Here is a 20581-nt window from a genome sequence, read left to right as displayed (position 1 = left end):
GCATCATTCATGGCAGTTTCTCAGCACTTCTGCCTCTAATGCCAAAGGATACAAGAAGCCAAGGAGCAATGGAAAAAACCAACTTGAGAAGTATTTTCATTTCAACTTCAGCCCAGTGATATATCATCTGAAACAACTCACACCTGCTAACGTACATTTCATACACCTGATGGGAACCGTGATAGCCTCAAAGAAAGGTTTGTGACAGCATACCAGGCACAGTGCAGATCTTATTTTATCAGAAGCTTTGTTTTTAAAAAAAGAGAGAGGAGACACAACTCCCTGCTGAATGTGTTCTTATGCCTGGGTGCTAAAAATGTGTTTCTTTCTCAGAAAAATGGAGTAGGATTAACTAAAAAACACGTTTTCTGTAGATATTGTATGTAGGCAGGAGGAGAAAATCCTTGATTCTGGCTCAGTAATCAATAGGCATTTTAGTCCTTACTAGTAATACTGAGTATTGTCATTAAGGCTGTCTTTCAAATTATACTGAAGGAGTTTTTTAAATATAGATGGTCAGAGCACTTAAAAGCAGGTAGAGAGAAGCCTTAGGTATCTTTTCATGCAAAAATAAATCCTCCCACCCTTAAGTGCATTGAAGTGGAGAATCTGCCGTTGCCTCCCTCACTGCTGGTCAGGGGTTTGTAACCCTCCTGGGGCTCATAAACACGAAATTCCCTCAGCCCAAAGCTGCTGGAAGAGCTCTGAGCTGCCCTGGATCTCTGCAACTCTGCCACACCTTGGTCCTCCACGGACAGCCTGCTGTAGGATCCCCTTGGCATGATTCAGCCCGATCACACGTCAGGTCTAAGGTCCAGCCTAGGAGCATCTTGGAAATCCCCATGTAGCTGAATCCCACTGAAATTGGTGGCACTTCTCATGTACTGAGTGCTACGGGCACAGTGATAGCAATTCCTTGGATGGGAGCCTGGTTGTAGCTCGGTGCATCCTTGCTGGGGTTGTGCAGAGATGAAGGCAAAGCACACGGCAGTCGGGGTGGGTAAGGGCTGTGCATTAGCAGTTTTATGGCCTGTACTGTAAGTGGCTGAGTAGCTTTTGTACAGCTGTAAAGCATGTTTAACCCGATGTTATAAACCATGTCTCAAATGTATTTTCATAGCTTCATAAACTCCAGTTCATTTATGTAGGTACTTTTTATTGTAATCCTTTATCTTAAACATGAAACTGTTTCCTGATACTGTTTCTATTTTTTTTCTTCTCTTTTATGAAAAAAGGGGAAAGAAAAGAAAAGCTGCCTTTTTGTTATGTGCATCAGGAGAGTCCTTAAGTACAGTAATAGTGCCCTAAACTTGTATTTTTGTATTTCTAACTTCAGAATGCAGGCCTAGCAACTAAAAAGCAAAAATAACATTAATTATGACTGTTCTTCGCTGTGGTTTTTGGAGTATAAGTTTGGAACAGATGTCTGGGGGGAGAAGAGGGAGGAGGAAGGATGGATTGTTCCTTAGCCCCAACTGGTTTTAATTCTTTCTTGAACATTTTGAGAATATCTTTAAACGTTTGCCAGAGTTCAATTAACATCCTGTGACTAAAGGTGGAAAATGTCCTACTTTGTTTTTCTTCAAACATATACCTGCTCTTGCTGCTCATGCCAAAGCCAGAGAAAGAAAGGATTCCAGCTGGCATGGGTTTTATTAGCGTTACGTTAATTTGCAGGTTAAGCCTCAAGTTGGGAGGGGTCTGCTGGATTGATTTATTTATTTACTTCTTGTATTTTCATTATTTTAAAAAAGTGCCATGTAAAACATGGCCGTTTAATTACAGGAAGGTTATGCTCTTTTGGGGGGAGCGTTTAACAGCTTATTCTTGTTTACATGAAGTTGTAGAAATCGCGTTTTAAAACGCGTTTAAAGTAGAGATTGTGTTCTTGGGTTTATCGTGTTTTTCCTGTACTGTGTATAAACAGAAGTTTGTACATTATTGAAAGCCCTTTTTTGTGGAAAACAGGATTGGGAAAAAAAGTTTATGTAAGAATGCAAAATAACTTCCCGAGACTATTGGCGCAGTGTGACCATAAAACCTCAACGGCACATTGTGCAGTGACATTATAACAATTTGCTTTAGCACCTCTGCAGCGCTCTCAGAAAGTCCTGTTCTACAGAACACATGCCGTGGTATCAGTTGACTGGTTTTTTCCAGGATCAGTTCTTTACATGCATGTTTTTGTGATTAGTTGCTGTTTCACAAGGAATTGGAAGTGGAGATTTTTGATGCATTTTTTTTCTTGTTTAGCTTATTACATGCATGTTTTATTTGCATACATTTATACTCTCAGTACTTTGTAATGTATCTGCTTATATAGGTGTGTAAGTTCCTTTTAGTGTGTTTACAATCTCTAGAGTGGGATTTTTTGGGGTTTCATTTTAGAGTATTCTTTGATATACCGATATACAGCTAGATCAAGATAGAAAATGGCAAACAATTGCTCCTAAGGCCAGATAGAGTCCAGCTGTTCCACCAACCTCTGTATTGGCTCCGGAGGACTATTTCTTTTTTAACATCAGTGTTATTAGCTCTGTTTCTCTCGTAACCCAAAATGGTGAGCAGATCTCGTGTGTAAATAGTTCCAAATTTTTCTGACAGTGAATATGTCATACTAATAGTACTTTAAATAAAAACATTTGTGTTTATTTTGTACCTTTATCATTTTAGCTTTACCTCCAGGATTTTAGGGTGGTTTCTCATATAGGCTAGTTCATCCGAAATCATTCCATACCAAAATACGGTATATTTGGTTCTGTGTTTTACCTATAGGATCTGCAGTGTTTGCATGCTTTCCAAAGCGGATTCAAACCTTGTAATTGAATACATTTTCAGTCACTTAAAATTCAGCATGAGCTTACACTTAGCATTAAAACGAAAACAAAAGGTGGTTTGAAAGGTTGACTTGACCTATCTGCTGTTACCTTTAGAACACCAAGTATAAAACTATGTACCCGTCCATGGGTTGGGTGCAAGGTTACTTGTGGATTCATCCTGCTTGAGGTACCACCCTCCAAAATAACTCCAGAAAGTATCTTTCCAGACTGTCTCTAGGACTGTGGAAGTTGCAGTTGCCATTTCTTTGGAGACTGTGAGAGTGGGTAGAGGATGTCCAGAAACATCTACCTACATCCTTACTTGCCCTCTTCAGTATCGCAGACCCTATTGGCTGGAAGCTACTCTTCAAATGATGTAAAAAACCAAGAAAAAGTGGTTTTCTGTCTAACTTCTCTAGTGCTTTTAAGTACCTTGTGAATAAAAATAATGTTAAAAAAAACTATTGCTCTTTGAATCTATATTCACCTTATTGCATGAGGTGCATTTTTAAATTCTCTTGGTGCTTACTTGCTAACTGAGCCTTGCTTCGGCCAGAGACAATAGAAAATTAGTGCTTCTAAGTAGTAATAGTTCCTAAACAGCTTGTTATTTAGCACTCGATACTTGATCTGGGCTAGGAAAGGACTGGAAGGGAGGGTGGTTTCTCCAGAAGACATTTTTCTGGCCAAATCCTGCTCTGACTAGTGTCATGAGGAAGAGTAAGATGCTGGCAGCAGCAGCGGCTGAAGTGCAAGATGAGGGATGTGCTCCTGGCATGAGCGTGTGTGCAAGCAGCCCGGCAGCAACCGCCACAGACCACACAGCCCGCAGGACCCGCTGCTCCACTCTGTGCGAGGCCAAGTCAGTAATGAGTTGTAATTGCTATTTTGATGGCTCTTTTGTGATCATGCAGAGGGATGGAGGTCTCTGCCAGCCTTGGCAAGTGCCCATTTGACAAACCATAACCATCTCAAGCAGCTCCCTCGAGTGACAGCAGAGCTGCCAAGCATGTAGTTGGCTTTCAGAACAGTTTTGCCTCTCCTCTCCCAGGAATGAGGCTCAGAGATCTTTACTGGGGTAAGAGAGAAAACTTTATACTGCATGTGCTTGAGCCTGTTGGCTGAAGAACCGTGGTGCACCTAGTGCTTGCTTTATGGAAGAGCTTAACCCAAACTCTGGAATTGCACTTGCAATCTAAAATACAAGCATCTGTAGCACTACACAGTGCTCTGTTTAAGCTACCCTGGGTATTCTTCAGTTGTGTTATGTATGTGTTTACATCATCTCTCTGGACATGAATGATAAAAGTATTTTTGAAAATACAAGAAATTAATCTGAGTGGACCTACCACAAAGGCTGAAAACCACTTTCTGTCCTCTTGAGTCCTCTTCTCCCCCAGTACCCAAAACAATCAAGCAAGCAAAGGAAAAACCCTGGCTTAGTCTGTTTGGGTGACCAAGCATGTGAAATTTGTTGCCTGAGTTTGCAGAGCCAGTGCGTTGTGCCACCTGTACCAGCTCACAGCCAAGAGTCCTGCTACAGCTTCTAGACTAAAGACTTGCATAGCAGCCATGATGCATGGTGTTTAACTGTTTTGTATTTCCTGTGCTTTATATAAAGGAAAAATATTTCATTTTGAATGACTTGATATGTCTTTAGATCAGCAATGAGTATCAGCTGTGTGAACATTTCCCCTGATAGTGAGCGTGGAGGAGACTGTGCACAGAGAAGCTGTCACGGTACATGGGAATGCAGACTTCTTAACAAAAGTGCTCTCACGAAACTGCTTCTATGAAATACAAGCTGCAAGTCCCACACGGGGCAAAGTGTGAAGTCGAATTTGTGAGAGAGATCACTGGACTTACCATGAATTTTCAGTGACACTAGCACTGTTGGTTCCCACTGCAGTAAGCTATTTACTCATAGTTATTCATTGTATACTTAATGCATGCTTTCTGGTCACAAAAATAATTGGCAAGGACGTTTTGGGTTTGTTTTTCTTCATGGGAGGAGAAAGGAAGACTTTGTAATGTTCTTGATCAGAGGTCAAGATCAGATTCATTGCAATGGCACACACAGATTGGGCTGGTTTTAATCGGCTTGGTCTTTTTTATATTTCAAGACATAACTACAAGTGATATGCACCTGCTAGTTGAGGGAAAAAGTCCTTTGTGTAAATGTCATGGTGGAATGAATTCACTCACGCAAAAGACAGAATTTATCTTGGCTTCAGTGGTGTGAATAGCGAATAATCCCCAGAAACATAAAAGATAAGGCTCCAGATTTTCAGCAGTGTAGCTGGGATGTTGTCAATGCCAGATTGTCAGATGATTAACTCTGCAAAATGTTTCTGATTTATTTACTGACTTCATCTACTGGAAAAAGAAAATATAGTAGATGGGCATTCAAGAGGAGAGACCTTTGCTGTAGGTTTAAGTGATATGCTCACTGATTTTGATAGCAAAACTGACTGGAAGAAGAGGTAGAGCAAGTCTTTATGGAGCAATTTTGCTTTTCATCACACTACAAAGACTTCTTAGCACGTGGGCAGTAATCATAATCCCTTTTTGTGCATGTGTTTACTTTTGGCAAATAAGCTGCTGTGGTGCAGACAGCTTTCTCCTTTGTGACGGGTTGTGTTTAAATGCTGCATAAAAATTAAGAGAGAAATAACTTGCCAGAATACTCTGTGACCCTGTATGTTTCATAACTAGTAATTGCCTGTAATACCTGGCTCTGATATGGCATACTGTGTGAGATTTGCCTCCTGGTGAGCACCTCAAGTCCATGCTCCATCAGTGGAGTCCACCTCCTCTTTGAGGAGCAGTAGCGTTATGTCAGCATGGAAAATTCCAGGAAAACAAAACCAAAAAACTAGCATTCTTTCCTTGCCTCTGTTTTGATTTGTTTCATGTTTTATGCTGCTGGGGGCAGCACAGATGAAGTGAGCTTTTTGGCAAGGCCACTGGAGTGAGGAGAGGGGAAATGGTTTTGTGGGCCAGGACTGAGAGAATATTGTATGCGAGGGCGGGAGCAATGTTAGGAAGATGTTACTGAGTCATTTGGACAATAAAGCAGTGGGTTTAGGTTAGGCTGAGGTAGAACTATGTAGGGTCTCCGAATGAAAGCCAGATGATGAAACTGGATATAGTGCAAAGCAACAACCTAGCAAGGAGCCTCAGAAAGACCATGGGCAGAGCAGAGAGCTGGAGAAGGCAGTTTTCTTGCCATTGTAGAACTAGTATTCAGTTACAGTAATAATACTGTGTATTTGTACACTATCTTGCTGAAAGCATGTGCTTCTCTATCAGCCTTTCCCCTCCAGATATTTAGACACTTCATCTTAGAGAAATGTTTGTTGTAGAGTTTTGTGGAATTATTTTTTTTTTGCTCTTCAGACTTCTGAATCCTAATTCTGATATTTTTCCTTTGAGTACTGATGGAGGGAATGATCAGTCAGCCTTCCAAGCATTACGAGAAATGGTAAAGCCATTAGCACACGTGCTACAAGGACTGGCTCTGCTCAGTCCCCCAGAAGGGCAGCGTGCCCCAGCAGAACGTCCTGTTTTCCATGTGCATGGCAACGTCCAGGCGGCGATCAGCAAGCCAGCTCCCTTGGAGCTCTCTTCAGAGTTATTGCAAATACTTCTCCAAGTCACGCATTTGTTACACCCTGGAACAGGCTGTAGATTAGATGCAAAGGTGCTTAATTTTTATTTTTCCTTTTAAAAAATAAATATTTACAGTTATTATTGTGAAACACCAACCAAAGTTAAATGAAGCAGAAAAAGCAAGCTGCATCTTGATCAAAACGCGCTGCTGTGTGCTTCCCCTTCGGTGCACTGCTGGTGCCCTGGCAAGCTGCCCGAAGGAGCCCGCGGCAGCCGGTGCCTCGGGTTGCAGTTTGTACACCTGATGTGTGCTGAGGGCCAGGGGCTCCTGCTCGGCGTGGGAATCGCGCCACAGAGCCAGCGTCCTCACCCTCAAAGTGCTTAATTAAAATACCTCGTCCAGGGGCTGTTTATTATGGCAGCGCCAACCTGTGTGTTGTGCTTTTTGGTCCCCCCCCGCCCCGCTCTGATGTGTTGCACGCAATCAGTGAGGCACCACATGGGTTGCTGCTCTTAGACACTGACAACTGAGGAAATTAAATTCTGAGGCGGAATCAGTTAAAAGCCTGACTAAATCAGTGTTGTTTTTCTGTGACAACTGAAACAACATAGTTACTGAAAGGATAGATATTTATTGCTAATTTTTTTTTTTTCAAGACATTGAGGTTTTTTACATTTTGTTTATACCAGGACCTTCTTAAATGCATTTGGGGTTTTTCTTTTTAATTTTTTTTTAAAAAGTACAAGCAATTGAGTTCAGTAGGACAGATAAACTGCTGTCAGATAAGAACGGTGATAGACTGCAGTTCCAGCTTTGTATAAAGTAATATGCCTTTCAGGTACTTGGCACCACTAGTATTACCATTTTGTGCAAGAAGAAATACATCTTTATATGCTTATTCATGCTTGAAAAAGCGCATCATATATAAGATCTGTAGTGACAAGTCTGGATTCAGAAATTGAAGACAATGGAGCATTTGCTTATACTGTTTTAACAACTCTTTTGACTACACTAGACAAAATCTTGCATTTTTGTGCAGGTAAGCTCATTAAAAGAAAACCATAAGGCTTGTCTGACCTCACAGATGCTTACACATGTGTTTTGGTCTCTGCTGTCTCTCTCCTTCAGTGAGTCTACCTGTAAGTTAAAGTACAGGCAGAAGTTGTTATAGAATTGGGTCTTACTATACAAAGCTATTAGAAAAATTCAAAGGATGTACAGGAAAATCTATGGAAATGTGTCACTGCAGTGTTTGTTTCTTCCCCCCACTGTACTGTGTATCTTTTCCCTTATATACTACATTGCATATTACGTTTTATAGAGCTCTGATTGTTGTTTTATAAAAGCATGCTCCTTGTTACCACTAAAAGTAGTGGTATCTTTAGTAGATGTCGTACAGTCTCACATGATGTTTTCTTTAGGCAGACAAAATCCTATTAGGGAGGGAATCACCCCCCTCTGAAGGGGGCTTACAAGGGGGTGATTATAATGGCAGAAATCGTTGGTATCGGTGTTTAGAATTGATGTGTATTTTCTCATCCTAGGAGTGCATACGTGTATTTACAATAGGGTTTTCTGTTGCATTTGCTTAAGAAAACCCTACTGAGCTAAAATGTTTGAAAGGAATAGCTTGAGGAATTTTTTCCATCAAGATACAATCAAGGGCAGGAAATCGTAGAAGCAGAGTTGTGGTTTTGCCTCCATTTTTTTATTAGTTAATTAAACTATAACAACTCTTAACTTCATTTTAGGTTAACTGTTCCTAGAGTTCAGGAATCTTTTAAGAGGTCAGTAATGCTTTCTTTGGCTTTCGCTCATTGGGTGCGGGATGAGGAGGCGCAGGCGGCAAGGCAGAGTTCTGCAGATGTGCTGCAGAGCATGTGTGCGTGCGCGCATGTCGACAGTTGTTGATGGTGGGAAACCATCCATCTTTCCTCATCTGCGCACCACCCTGTATGGCTGGAAACCACAGGAAAGAAACGTGGATAGCCTGACATCTGTAAGCGAACTTACAGTATCTGATTAAAGCTCAGGAGCCCTGAATACTTGCAGCTACTAGTTGACATGCGTTTCTACTCAATGGTGGAGAGGTGCCGAGTCTGAGTGAGAGCACTGGGGGAGGGGAAATCCAAAGGGGAAAAAATTGAGACTATAGGTGTGTATTTAGCTTCACCAGAAGGAAAAAACCCCAGAGACTCCACTGTACATTGCAGCATGGCTTTTGTCCGTGAGGTTGGGATGTTTCCTTTTCAAAGTGCCGCAAGGCATCTGCCTGCATTTTCTTCTCGACGCGTAGAGCTGCCTGGAGGCATGCATTTAAAGGGCATATGAGAGAAGCAAATAGAGCCATGCAAGTGTCACATAACTGTCTTTAATAACGGGAGCTATTCCAGCACTCGGAGCCAAATCAGCTTTCAGCAGAAAGGATAAAATTTAGCAGAGCTGGGAACGGGAAGGGGAGGGGAAACACAGCACCACCTCCTGCTGACACCACAGAAGTTTCTCTCAGCTTTCCCTCTCCCTCCCTCTGTGCATATATTTTCTTTTTAATCAGCTGGGGCTCTTCCCTCTCCAGCTTCTTTTTTAACTTATTATTTATTTGAAACGGTATTTTTATAGTTGGAATTCTGCTTTCCTAATTTCTCTCGTTTCACATTTAACTTCTTCAGAGGATTTCATTAATAGTTATTGCAATTAAAAATAATAAATAAACTCAGCACCAGCTGCTCAAATGGCTGTCGTAGCATATCTGGAACATAATGCGGTCTGTTCAGGGCAGCCACACAATGCAATTTATCCCCACACCTGAGGGAATGAATTTCACAACTATAATTGCTACAATATAATTCTTATTAATGTTGTGCTATAATTCCTATTAATTCCAAAGGGCTAGTAAATGCATTAGGACTTGTCAACATATTATTTTACACTGTTTATGATCTGTAGAATTACGCTCTTCAGTGTTGTATTGCATAAAGAAAAGCCTTAAAATTAGCTTTAATTGCAGGGGGGGAAACCACATATTCTGTTCAGGCACTGGGAAAGACAGAAGATCCTGGTGTTCGAGGAGGAATGAAACTGCATTTTAAAATCAGTCCTTTGAACTTTCTGTGCGACGCAGTTAACAGTTTATGAAGATATATTAATAATGCCCGTCCTGGTTATTAGAAAAAGAACCACTGGTGTCTTTATGAAGGAATAAATAGCTATAAGAAAGATAGGTTTATAAAATTAAAAATAACTGTCTTCCAGCAAAGACAAAAGTGGGGAAATTACAAGTCATTGTAACTGATGTAATAAATGCAGAATGTGTTATCTTGCTGTGCTCTTATTTATTCTTGTTTTATCTCACTACCCTGCTTTTCTAGGTAGTGAATATGATGAAGAGGAAGTAGACTATGAAGAATCAGACAGTGATGAGTCCTGGACTACAGAAAGTGCTATCAGCTCTGAAGCTATCCTTAGTTCAATGTGCATGAATGGAGGGGATGAGAAGCCTTTTGCCTGTCCTGTTCCTGGATGTAAAAAAAGATATAAGGTAAGCAGTAGTGCAGACCTACATGGGGGGGGGAGGGGGGGGGGGGGGAAGCCTCTAAAATCAGTTTGTACCTTTCTTGTTTGATAGAATTTTCACATTTAGGTTTGTGGTATTTTAGCAGAGTACTTATTTTGTTTATTGGTTTCCTCTCAAGCACAGCCAAAATACCCGTTTTACAGAGGATGGGTGGCCTTCTGTATCCCTGTATGTAGTGTCAAGAGACAGTATATATAGTGACTGTCTTGCTTTTAACATTTTAACTAGGTTTCTATTAATTAGACATATTAACTGCAGAATGCAGGAGGTACTACCAGTGAAATAATCTCTGGGGTCTCTTTCACAGACACTAAATAAAGAGCTTCTGCCCATCAGTGCCAGAGTTAATTTCTTTTGCTTAACTGCTAGAGGTGCTGCCTCTCCATTAGTGAGGCTGTGCCCAGGGTACTTTTCCTGGTAAAGGTGATGTGCAGAAGGTGGTGGTTAATGTTTTGCAAGTCAGAGGTCACCTTGGGGAGACAGAGCCTCAGAGAAATTCCATCGTTACTGTGTCCGGGGTGCAAGCCCTGTGCCTGCACAGCTGCCTCACGTTCAGGGCTTGCATCCATCCCTCTGCTTGACATGCTGGGAAACAGTCTCCTCCCCCTTTTTTTAATTACTCTCCAACATGAGAAATTTTTGTCTGTTTATGGGAGTGAAACATCTTTAATTTTGAATCTCGAGCTGGCCAGAATAGAACGTGTTGAGCTGTTGTGAGGACAGTAGTATCGCTTCACGTGAACCACTGCAGAGACAGATGAAACTATTGAACAGCTTGGACTTCAGTATGGTATTCTATAGCCGTTGAGATTTGGGAACAGAAATTATGTGTTGGCACAGTTCTTCTGACTCATTTTCTGAAGTTTTTGCAGGAACTACTGGAAAGTTCAGCCACTGACCTATACCCTAGAAAAGGCAGTGCGGGTTGGGTTGGTTTTGTATTAGTTTTACTTTATGGCTTCTCCTTTAAATAACTGACAAGTAGGGACTTAAAAGAGAACAGAAATATGAAAGAGACATATAGGCAGACCAGTAATATTCGAGATAAAACAGCTGTGACAAGAATGAATAAACTGTGCATGAAACCGTGTAGAGGATAAAAATGTGTTTCAGTGATGCTGCAGCTGTTCTGGACTGCGGCAGCTCCGGTACAGCAAATCAAGACTCAGATTCCTACAAAGATCAGTTAATACTGACAATACTTTCTTAAAACATGAGCAAGTAAGCAGTGTGCTTGCTTATTTCTTAGTGACATACAAGTCTTTTCTGCAGAGATGAGCCTGAACTATGTCATGGTTATTCCTCTCTTTAGTTACAGGAAAAACTGCCATCTCCAGGGGCAGGGCAGAGGGAAAGATGTTTTCAGACAACTTGCAAGTATGACTTTGCAGATATACACACATTATTCAAGATTAATACTTTTCTTGTGTGTGGTAGAAGATGTGCCAGATGAAGGGTATAGTATAAAGGCTAAATCCCTAGCTCAGGAAGCAAACAAGCCATGGTGATTGTTAGAAGTCACAGTGCCCACAGGGCATCTATGCATTGCAGAAAACATTCACTTAATGGCAAAGGCTGGAAGGAGAACCCTGTAATTTGCTATATCCTGTCTGTTCTCTGTTTGACTGCCAGCCCTCTGTCTTTTTATTGCCCAAATAAGCAAGCTGTTTCTGCCTGCTTCTGCTATCTCACTACCTTCATCTCAAATGCATGAGGACTGTCTAAGGGATATCTTGTACACCATTAATGTTAGAACAGTTGGACAGGGGACAAATTAATGACCCATAGAGAGGCTGACAGACAGAGAGCAGCAGCAAATAAAGTACCACATTTTCCTAAGAGACTCACCTCTGTTTAGTCCTGATAGGAAAACACATTTCCTTAAACTCTGCCTCACCTCATTTCTCTTTTCTGTGGGCTCTGTTTCCTCCCTTTTTTCTTTTCAGCTTAATTTTTTTCTTTTTACATTTTTATCTTTGTTTCCTTCCTTTTAGCTTTGTGTCAGCTGCATTTCTGGTTTCCTCTTCATCTTCCTTCTGCTTAACCCCCTCCTCTGGTGAATTATTTGCGGAGTCCGGGTAGGGAGTCCTGTGATCAAAGCATTGGGATTTTGTGGTGGGTACTGGATAATCACAGTCAGGGCTGTAAAACAATTATAGTGCTCCAAACAGGAACACGGACATGCACATACAGTAATTGCCAGGCTCACTTTACGGCTGAGAAAGGATGCATTCCTTCAGGGAGCAAGGAGGAAAGGAGGATATACACAGTTTTCTTTTGTCTGGCCTTAGGTGACGTACGTTTAAGAAGCAGAAGTGTTATTCTTAGATACGTTATTGGTATTACAGTGCTGCTTAAAGGACCCAGTAGGGATGGGGCTCCTTTTTGCAAACAATGTACAGGGATAAAAGGTGGCCTCTGCACTGAAAAGTCATTATGGAAAGGTAAATAAGACAAGAATGAGAACAACAAATACACCCAAGGAAGGGGCTGGGGCAGACAATGGAAGCTGTAACAAGAACATGTTTATACACAAGCCCAGATGACTATCAGAAGACCCCACTGGCCTCCTGCCCAGCTGCTATCTCTTGATGCTTTCCCATAGGCAATGCAGTAGAAGTGAGTCACAAACATCTAGTTCTTCAGGAACTTTATTTTTTGAAGAAATAAAATTGCTTGCTTATAATACATATTGTTACTCTGTATAGCATGGCATAGGTTTTCTTGAGGTTCTGAAGGTTCTGGGGGTAAAAAACCCAACTTTTTTTTAATGATATGTAAATGCGTTTGTGGGATAGTCAGAAACCGCAAAATGAATCAGGAGCACACTGACTTCTGGAAGCTTAAAACACAAGCCTCTGAACTAATATCTGAAGCTTGCTTTCTTCTTCTCTAATTATGGTTACTGACCTAGAGAACAAATGATAAATATTTTATAGTTGCCATTTGTGGATTTTTTTTTTCTTAATATGATTTGTATTCGATGCCTTAAATTTGATTCTTAGAAAATCATCTGCATGATTCAAAGGGCCCCAAATATCTTATCCTTGTTTCCATGGAGTACACTCACCAGGCTAAAGTATAGATTTATAAACATGGCAATTAGTTTTCCTTTTATTCAATGCCACCTATGTGTGCCAGTTACTTGGTCTCTAGCTCTGAGGAAGAACATTCAAAGTGTGTATATGATGTAGGTTAACTTATTCCAAAGAGCAAATGAAGATTGATACGAAATGGATAGATATATAAAAAAAAGAAAAAAAAACTGTCATAATTTTTCTAGGTTGTGCAAATAAAATAATAAAAGAGCAACAGATTTCCATGCATCCAAGATGGAGCTTATGTGCATGACTGCTTTTTGGCCATGGCAAGCAGAGAAATGGCACCTTCTAAGGATGCAGAGGCATTGAGACATTGGGCTTGTCTTTCTGGCAGGCAGTGGGATGAGGGTCCTATGCCTGTCAGGTGGGGCAAACCCCAGGAAGGCTGATCTAAGAGCAGTGAGGCTCAACAGAGCTTAGGGAGGGAGGACATTGATGTGAGAGGGAAAAGAAGGGAATTTGATAGAAAGAAAGGAGCAAGCCAGAGCTTGCGAGTTGAGCAAAGAGGAACTGGACTCACAAAGAAAACTTCCAGTGGAAGAGCCAGCAGATACAAAAACATGTATGAGTGTCCAAGTCTAAACCAAGAAATCCTCCCAAACCATCCTTTGGTGTCTTTTCCCTCTTGAAGGGGGTGGCAAGCTCTCTGCAGTGTAGTGGCTTCATGACTGCTGCAGTGCAAGGGGCCCTGCCCAGCAAGTGCCCTTGTGTCCATGAAACCAGGTGGTGCCAGTCTAAGCTTCTCTGTCTCGTCCTGATCTGGTCCCAGGTTAATAATTGTTTCCTCCTGTTTAAGATTTTAGAGTGCCCTTCTACACTGCCATCTTCTTCCTCAATCATTCGTGAGAGTAAGTAATGAGCAACCTAAGTAACCAGAGCAATAAAAGTGATGTATGAGTTTGGCAGTGGCTTTTGCCATACCTCAACAAACTCAGCCCAGACGTACAACAAAGTGTTTACATTACAGCAGTGGAAAAAGTGCTGAAGAGTTGACTGTAATTCTAACAACAGTTTTCTTTTAGCCAGGAGTGCAGATCCAGTTTCATGTTATACTGGCTCCTCAAACCTTCCATGGCCCAATTCATTCCACATAGGTTTCTGGTTTAGCATTTCCTTAAATTTTTCTGCCTGAAAGTACTTTTCCCCCTTCACCAAAGCACATGGTGTACTTGAGGCTGAGCAGGTCATTAAAAAAGCTGGATCAGGAGAAAGAGTACCATTGGCATGGAACAGTGAATCTGTGATTGCAGATTTAGGGCATCTGATTTAAATTGATACTAGTTTTAAAGTATCTTAAATTGATTTCTTACAAAAATTAAAGTCTAGACGGGTTTCTGTAGTTTCCAATATATTGTAGGGTTTGGGGATAGTTTTGGTTTTCAAATTCCACTGCACCAGCAAAAGTTTAAGAGGTCACCCCAGGATTTTCTCTCCTTTGAAGGCACAGGTCCTCCTTAACAGTACTTAGACGTTGACAGACGTCTTATGACAGTCCTCATGCCCATCCACTGGCATTCCGGCCCCTCACCCTGGCAGTCCTGCAGGTGCCGAAGGTTGTAACCATGTGCAAAACCATCTCAAAGCTGCCTCAGGATCTCAAGTTACTTGCAGGGAACTCACTTGACTGCTCTTGAGGGTGATTTGTAGCTTTGATGTGCTCTTGTCTGTGTTGGTGGTACAGCATTTGACCTTCTCCGAGTACTCTTCACCCAGAAGTAACCTGCACCAAAGGCTTGTATGTGTGTGTCTGCTTTGTATTGGAGACTGAAGAGTCTCATCTCCCGTATCTCAGATGACAGCTGTGTGAGAGTGTTTTTAAGGGTGTAAAGGACAATTTGGGGGCTGGGTTTGCAACTTTAAGAAAGCGAATCAACTGAATTGTGCCTGGATTCTCTAGAGAAGAGAAACATGAGTATGTGGGCAGAGCAGTCACTTGCAGTCTTGCACTCTGCCCTTTTTCCAGGGTGGATATTGTAGGCTAAGTTTTTCTTTCTAAAGGATTTCCACAAATCAACCTCTCCAGGCACCCAGGCTGCCCTAAAATGCCAATTCAGCAGTACAGACTACACTGGGCATGGTGAGTTGTGACGAGAACAGTACCACGCTTGACTTCGTGATTGTAAGCAGGGAACTGGTTTTGCTTAAAGATTAAAATACATTGCTGCCGGGACACAGTTAATGTGCAATAACTAAGGACCAGTATTTTACACGGTAAGATGAGAACACCGCAGCTCTCTGGGAGATGGGGTGGTTTCTCTTGCCATTACAGTCCTCCCTACTTGCCCAATGGGAGCTGCAAGCGCCTTACACTGCTTTTACTCACTGTTGTGAGCTGTGGTTAGAGCAGGGCTATGGAGGGCAGCGCAGAGAGGGACCTCCTCAGGAGTGGGACTTATTGATGTCTGACTTGGATTAGGAAGTAGGGGAGGAGAAAGGGACGCATTGGCAGGAGGGTGGTATTGAAGGTGTCAGACTCATGCCTTGCTGGGGTTTGCTTTCTGATGTATTCAGAGTCTTCTGAAGTCTTGGGAGTTGTGGCTCTGTTCTGTTTACTGAAGGCTTTTTCTTTTTCCTTTGTGTTGCAAACCAGATTGTCCAACATGTGTAATTGCTGTGAGCTCCAACCTGGAGTTTGTGCTCACCGTAAGCTGTGCATTGACAAAACCAAACTTGTTGCTTAAAGAGCCAAGGGGGCTTTTTATTATGTGTAACACCAGGTACTGGTTCAGCAAAGACAAACTCCCTAAAACTTAACTTAGTGGGTTAATTCATACCCAGGCTGTTAATTAATTCTAGCACTTTTTTTAGTAGTTTAAAAAACCCTGAGATGGGTATCTAGAAACTTTAGAGGGGACACAATAGGGCCTTGGAGCTGTATCTTTTTGTCACAAATTGTCTTGGGCAACTTTGGTTTCTTCCTAGGAGAAGCTCTAACAAGAGGTATTTTGCCTTATTTGTCTAAAAATCCAACCTTTTAGTGGAAGCAGTAAGAGAGGCTGCAGGAAGGCGAATCCTACATCAAGCAGTATCACAACAGCTGTTGAGAGCACGACAGCTTCCTCTGTTTTGGCCAGAAGTAGGTGTAAAGGAGGACAGGGCTGTGATTTTGGTTTACGTGTTAGTAAGGTTTCTGATTAATGTAGCAGAGGTGTTGCCTGTTTGCTGACCTTGCCCGTGCATCAGTGTGTTGTGGTGCCTTCTCTTGCTCTTTCTCCTCAAACCAGTGGAGGTCAGTTCTCTAGTTGTAGCTGTAGAATACTCCCAAACAATAGCTATTTGCAGATGGCTTCTCTGGATTATTTTCTGAGTGCCCTGGGTAACTCTTTGGGCTGAGTGTTCCCTGCAGTTAATTCTTTGGAGACAATGTGCAAACTATCAGAAGTTGCTGGTGCCTAAAGACATATCTCGAAACAATGACGCAGAACAGAACAGACACACCATGGGGGGAGCTGCAGCTTTTTGAAGAAGTGTGACTCGAGTCTTTGTGCCAATTCTTTGTTTGCTTGTAAATGAACCTCTGAATAACATTTGTCAGTGCTATAGGAAAAAAATGTCAGGAAGGCAAAAGAACATCCATCTACGAGGCCATTAAATGGTGGTTTTTTGGAAAGTACATTAGGAGATGATGATCAGAGGGCTGAAGCACCTCTCCTATGGAGACAGGCTGAGAATTCAGCTTGTTCAGCCTGGAGAAGAAAAGACTCAGGGGAGATCTTAGAGCAGCTTCCAGTGCTTAAAGGTGGCCTATAAGAAATCTGGAGAGGGGCTTTTTACAAGGGCATGTAGGGACAGGACATGGGGTAATGGCTTTAAACTGACAGAGGAGAGATATAGGTTAGATGTAAGGAAGAAGTTCTTTACTGTAAGGGTGGTGAGACACTGGCACAGGGTGCCCAGAGAAGCTGTGGCTGCCCCATCCCTGGCAGAGTTCAAGGCCAGGTTGGACGGGGCTTGGAGCAACCTGCTCTAGTGGAAGGTGTCCCTGCCTGTGGCAAGGGCTCGGAACCAGATGAGCTTTCAGGTCCCTTCCAACCCAAATCATCCTGTGATGATACAATGAGACAGAAGTCAGAATTAGGCAGGTAGGTAAGTTTGATATTTTTAGAACCACGCAGATTGTTCTCCTTCTTGTCCTATCTTCTATCTTGAAAGCACAACACCCGGCGGGAGTTCCGAGCTGTTTGTCTGATGTTGCCTGTGACATTGACCAGGTTTTGTTTTTTAAGTGGAAGCTCAGCCGTTCCCTGACCCTTTGCCCAGTAACGTTTTCCTTTCTCGCTCACAGAATGTGAATGGTATAAAGTACCATGCCAAGAATGGCCACAGAACACAAATCCGCGTCCGCAAACCATTCAAATGTCGCTGCGGAAAGAGTTACAAGACAGCTCAGGGCCTGCGGCACCACACAATCAATTTCCATCCCCCCGTGTCTGCTGAGATTATCAGGAAGATGCAGCAATAACATGCTGGTCACAAATGTGCCAAGAAATCCTCACCAGCAGTTGCTGATTTTGAGAACAGCCACCTTTTTCAGGGGAAGCATTCAGCAACCCTTTCAAAAAACAAAAATTAAATGCATGCTTTAAATTTTTCTGTAATTTTGGAATGATGTATCTTTGTAGAGTTAATGATTTTGTACATTTGCACATGTAATCATCATACCCATGTTCATTACTTTGAGATAAGGTGCTATCAAAGCTAGAGGTTCTCCAGAACACTTTTCTCCAAAACAAAACCCAGAGGAAGGGGGGTGGGTTGCCTATGGAGTTGTCCCGAGGCGGGAATCGGCGCAGGAGGAGGGGAGGGGAGCTTGGCACTGGCACCCGTTGGAGATTGTACCGTGACAGAGACTTCCAATGCGTGCAAAACCAAACCGACACCGCCCGCGTCAGACTAGCGCTAACATGCCTTACGTATCGGAGCTAGCGTGGAGTAGCAAGTCTTTTAGGTAACGGGAATATAAATAAGAAAGAATGTTTAACATAATATGCTAAAAATATTTTCATACTTAAATAACATACATACAAAGGTGTGCTTGCTGTATTTTATATTATCTTGCAAATGTCTTGTCTTTTCTCCCTCTTGAAGTGCTGACACCCTTTGCCATTCCAACTAGTAAACAATCACTTTAGCGTTAGAAATTGCTCCTTTTCTTTTGTACAAGATTCATCTTACGTTCATGCCCATCCAACTTTTGAGGACCAATATCCCAGTCCAACGAAATACTTACCCCTGAACTATCTGTTAGAAAGACACTTGGAAATACTTAAGTGCAAATTTATGTGTGTGTGAGAAACAATTATCTTCATCGCAGATGAAGTTTTAAAGCACTTTGTAGTTCTCTATTGCCAACAGATTTAATGTTTTATGTGTTGCCAATTCTTGCAACTACTGTACGAGCATGTGCCTGTGGTTGCAAATAAAAATTACAAAGCCTACGCCTGGTTTAAGGAGGTCCATTACTTGTGCAAGGGAGTTCCTAAAGCTGCTCCCTCATCCTCATTGTATTTGAGATTTTCTTTGTGTGTTTTTTTTTTTTGCTTCTCATCGTAGGTCACTGCATTCCCATTGGAAGTGTCTGTTTAGCTTTACTGTTATTTTGCTGAACTATGACATATGAGCCTTACTGAAGATAAAGTGCTTCTTGCAGCAGGTGGTCAGAGACTGACTTAAAACAAAAGCCAATGGGTGAGCGCTTCGTGTCTGGCCCGCCCCTGCGCACATGCTGCTCACCAGCCTGCCCCGAGCGTTCTGCTCTCACACGCGTGGTTCCTGCCGTGGAGCTGCCCTGGAGCTGAGGTGGGCACCCCCAGCACGGGCCAGGACCAGCTCGCGGCATTAACCACAGGGACTGCCTTTGCTCAGTTCCCGTTAAGTGCAAACGCAAGCTCAAATGAAGGAGGAAGGAGCTTTCCCTCCGTTTTTTTCCCCAAAGTTAAATGAAAACTTTGTCAGGATGACAATTACCTCTTCTCCTGCAGACTAAAAGTCTCATTAAAACACTTTGGAATCAGCCTAATGCCCAAGCATGTAGAACACCCTAATTGAAACAGAGCATCGCTTTGTCAAACCCTGCAGAGGTGACTGTGGGTGCATCGTGCAGGGCTGCCAGGCACGTTCAAGGGGTGATCCAGACACGTGAGCCCCTGGGCAGCTGCTTCCACCCTCTGCAGCTCCAGCCAACGGCTCGGCCTCAGCTCTGCTCCTGGTGCAAGAAACCACAGGCTGGGTTAAGTTCCTCCAACAGCTAAACAGTCGTAAAATGTCCTTGTTGCATGTAAATTCCTTTCGACTATAAAACAAAATTCCAGTTTCTATTTACCTACTCATTGTGACAGTATTATTAAACAGGTAAAGATGGGACTATTTTGTTATACTGTGTATAGTGAATGTATTGTACCGTGTCTGTGAAAAGTGTGCTTTAAATTATATTTTCATATGTTTTGTTGGGGACAAAGTACTTTAAGTTTGAAAGTGACAGAGGTTTGTTTTAGAACTGAAGGCAACTTAAAGAATTCCTGTCAGGAAAGCTGCTTATAAATGTAAATCAAATCACATTTAAAATAAACTGCCTCTGACCTAAGAACCCTGCTCTGCACTCGTCATTAACTTCACTGAAGAGTTAAGTTCTTGGGCTGTGCATAGTCTTTTATCTGTGTATTTTGCTGTGGTAGCATTAAACAGCAGCAGGGCCTTGGTTACTTGGGAGGGTGTGCAGGGATGCCACAAGCTGCCTTCCAAGGGGAAGATACAGGCTGCCTTTCTCCTGGAGGTTCATCAGCAATGAAGTAGCTGTTGCTGTGAAAGGACCATCGTTAACACTGGAGTTGGGGGAGGCAGGGCCAGAGGCATTTGGCTTCAGCCATGTACCTGCAGCCTCCCTGGGTAAGTCACAGGGAAGCTTTGGAAGTAACTAACTCCCTGTACACACACACACACACACACACACACACGTAAGAGAAGGCCCCACTTCGGCAGAGCCCAGTTTTGAGGCTGCCCTGCCCATGAGGGGCACCAACCTGAGATTTCCTAAAGTCTGTAATAATATGATGATTAACAGTATTTTGGGTTTAGAGCCTGTTCTGACTGCTTCCATACACTGCTGAGTTACAGTAAGAAAACAACCCTGACGAAAGTCCTTCCACACCTTACCACAGAGTGTTTTTTGACCTGAAGTTCACAGTTACAAACCTCTAAGGCTTACCATGGGACAGGAGGAGCGACGCAGAAGCTGCTGCCTGAGACACTGTGATTTATCCACGTCAGGCAGTTTTCAGTAGCCCCTGCATCGAGCAGGATATTGCACGTGTTCACAGCAGCACTGCAGGCAACAGATCCTACACAGAGCCTCCATCCCCGGGTCTCTCAAACAAAGAACATAAATAGACATGAGCAACAGTTCCTTTGCCATGCAAAGCTGAAACACCATTTACTACAAGTATGTACAGCCCAAACTCCCATTTTATTTCAAAAC

General features: G+C 42.5%; 1 protein-coding gene across 1 annotated transcript in view; it reads left to right on the top strand.

Moving 5' to 3' along the window:
* JAZF1 (JAZF zinc finger 1) overlaps positions 1-19690 on the top strand; it is a 185048-nt gene extending 165358 nt beyond the window's left edge. The window contains exons 4-5 of the mRNA XM_030508852.1: positions 9801-9970; positions 17393-19690. Of these exons, the coding sequence (XP_030364712.1) occupies positions 9801-9970; positions 17393-17569 (347 nt within the window). The 3' untranslated portion in view covers positions 17570-19690. The remainder of the gene's footprint in view (positions 1-9800; positions 9971-17392) is intronic.
* Positions 19691-20581: the final 891 nt, after the last annotated feature.

The sequence above is a fragment of the Strigops habroptila genome, chromosome 1 (assembly GCF_004027225.2).
Source record: "Strigops habroptila isolate Jane chromosome 1, bStrHab1.2.pri, whole genome shotgun sequence".
Lineage (NCBI taxonomy): Eukaryota > Metazoa > Chordata > Aves > Psittaciformes > Psittacidae > Strigops > Strigops habroptila.
The sequence above is the reverse complement of the archived record's forward strand: the minus strand, read 5'-3'. Positions and strand labels throughout refer to the sequence as shown.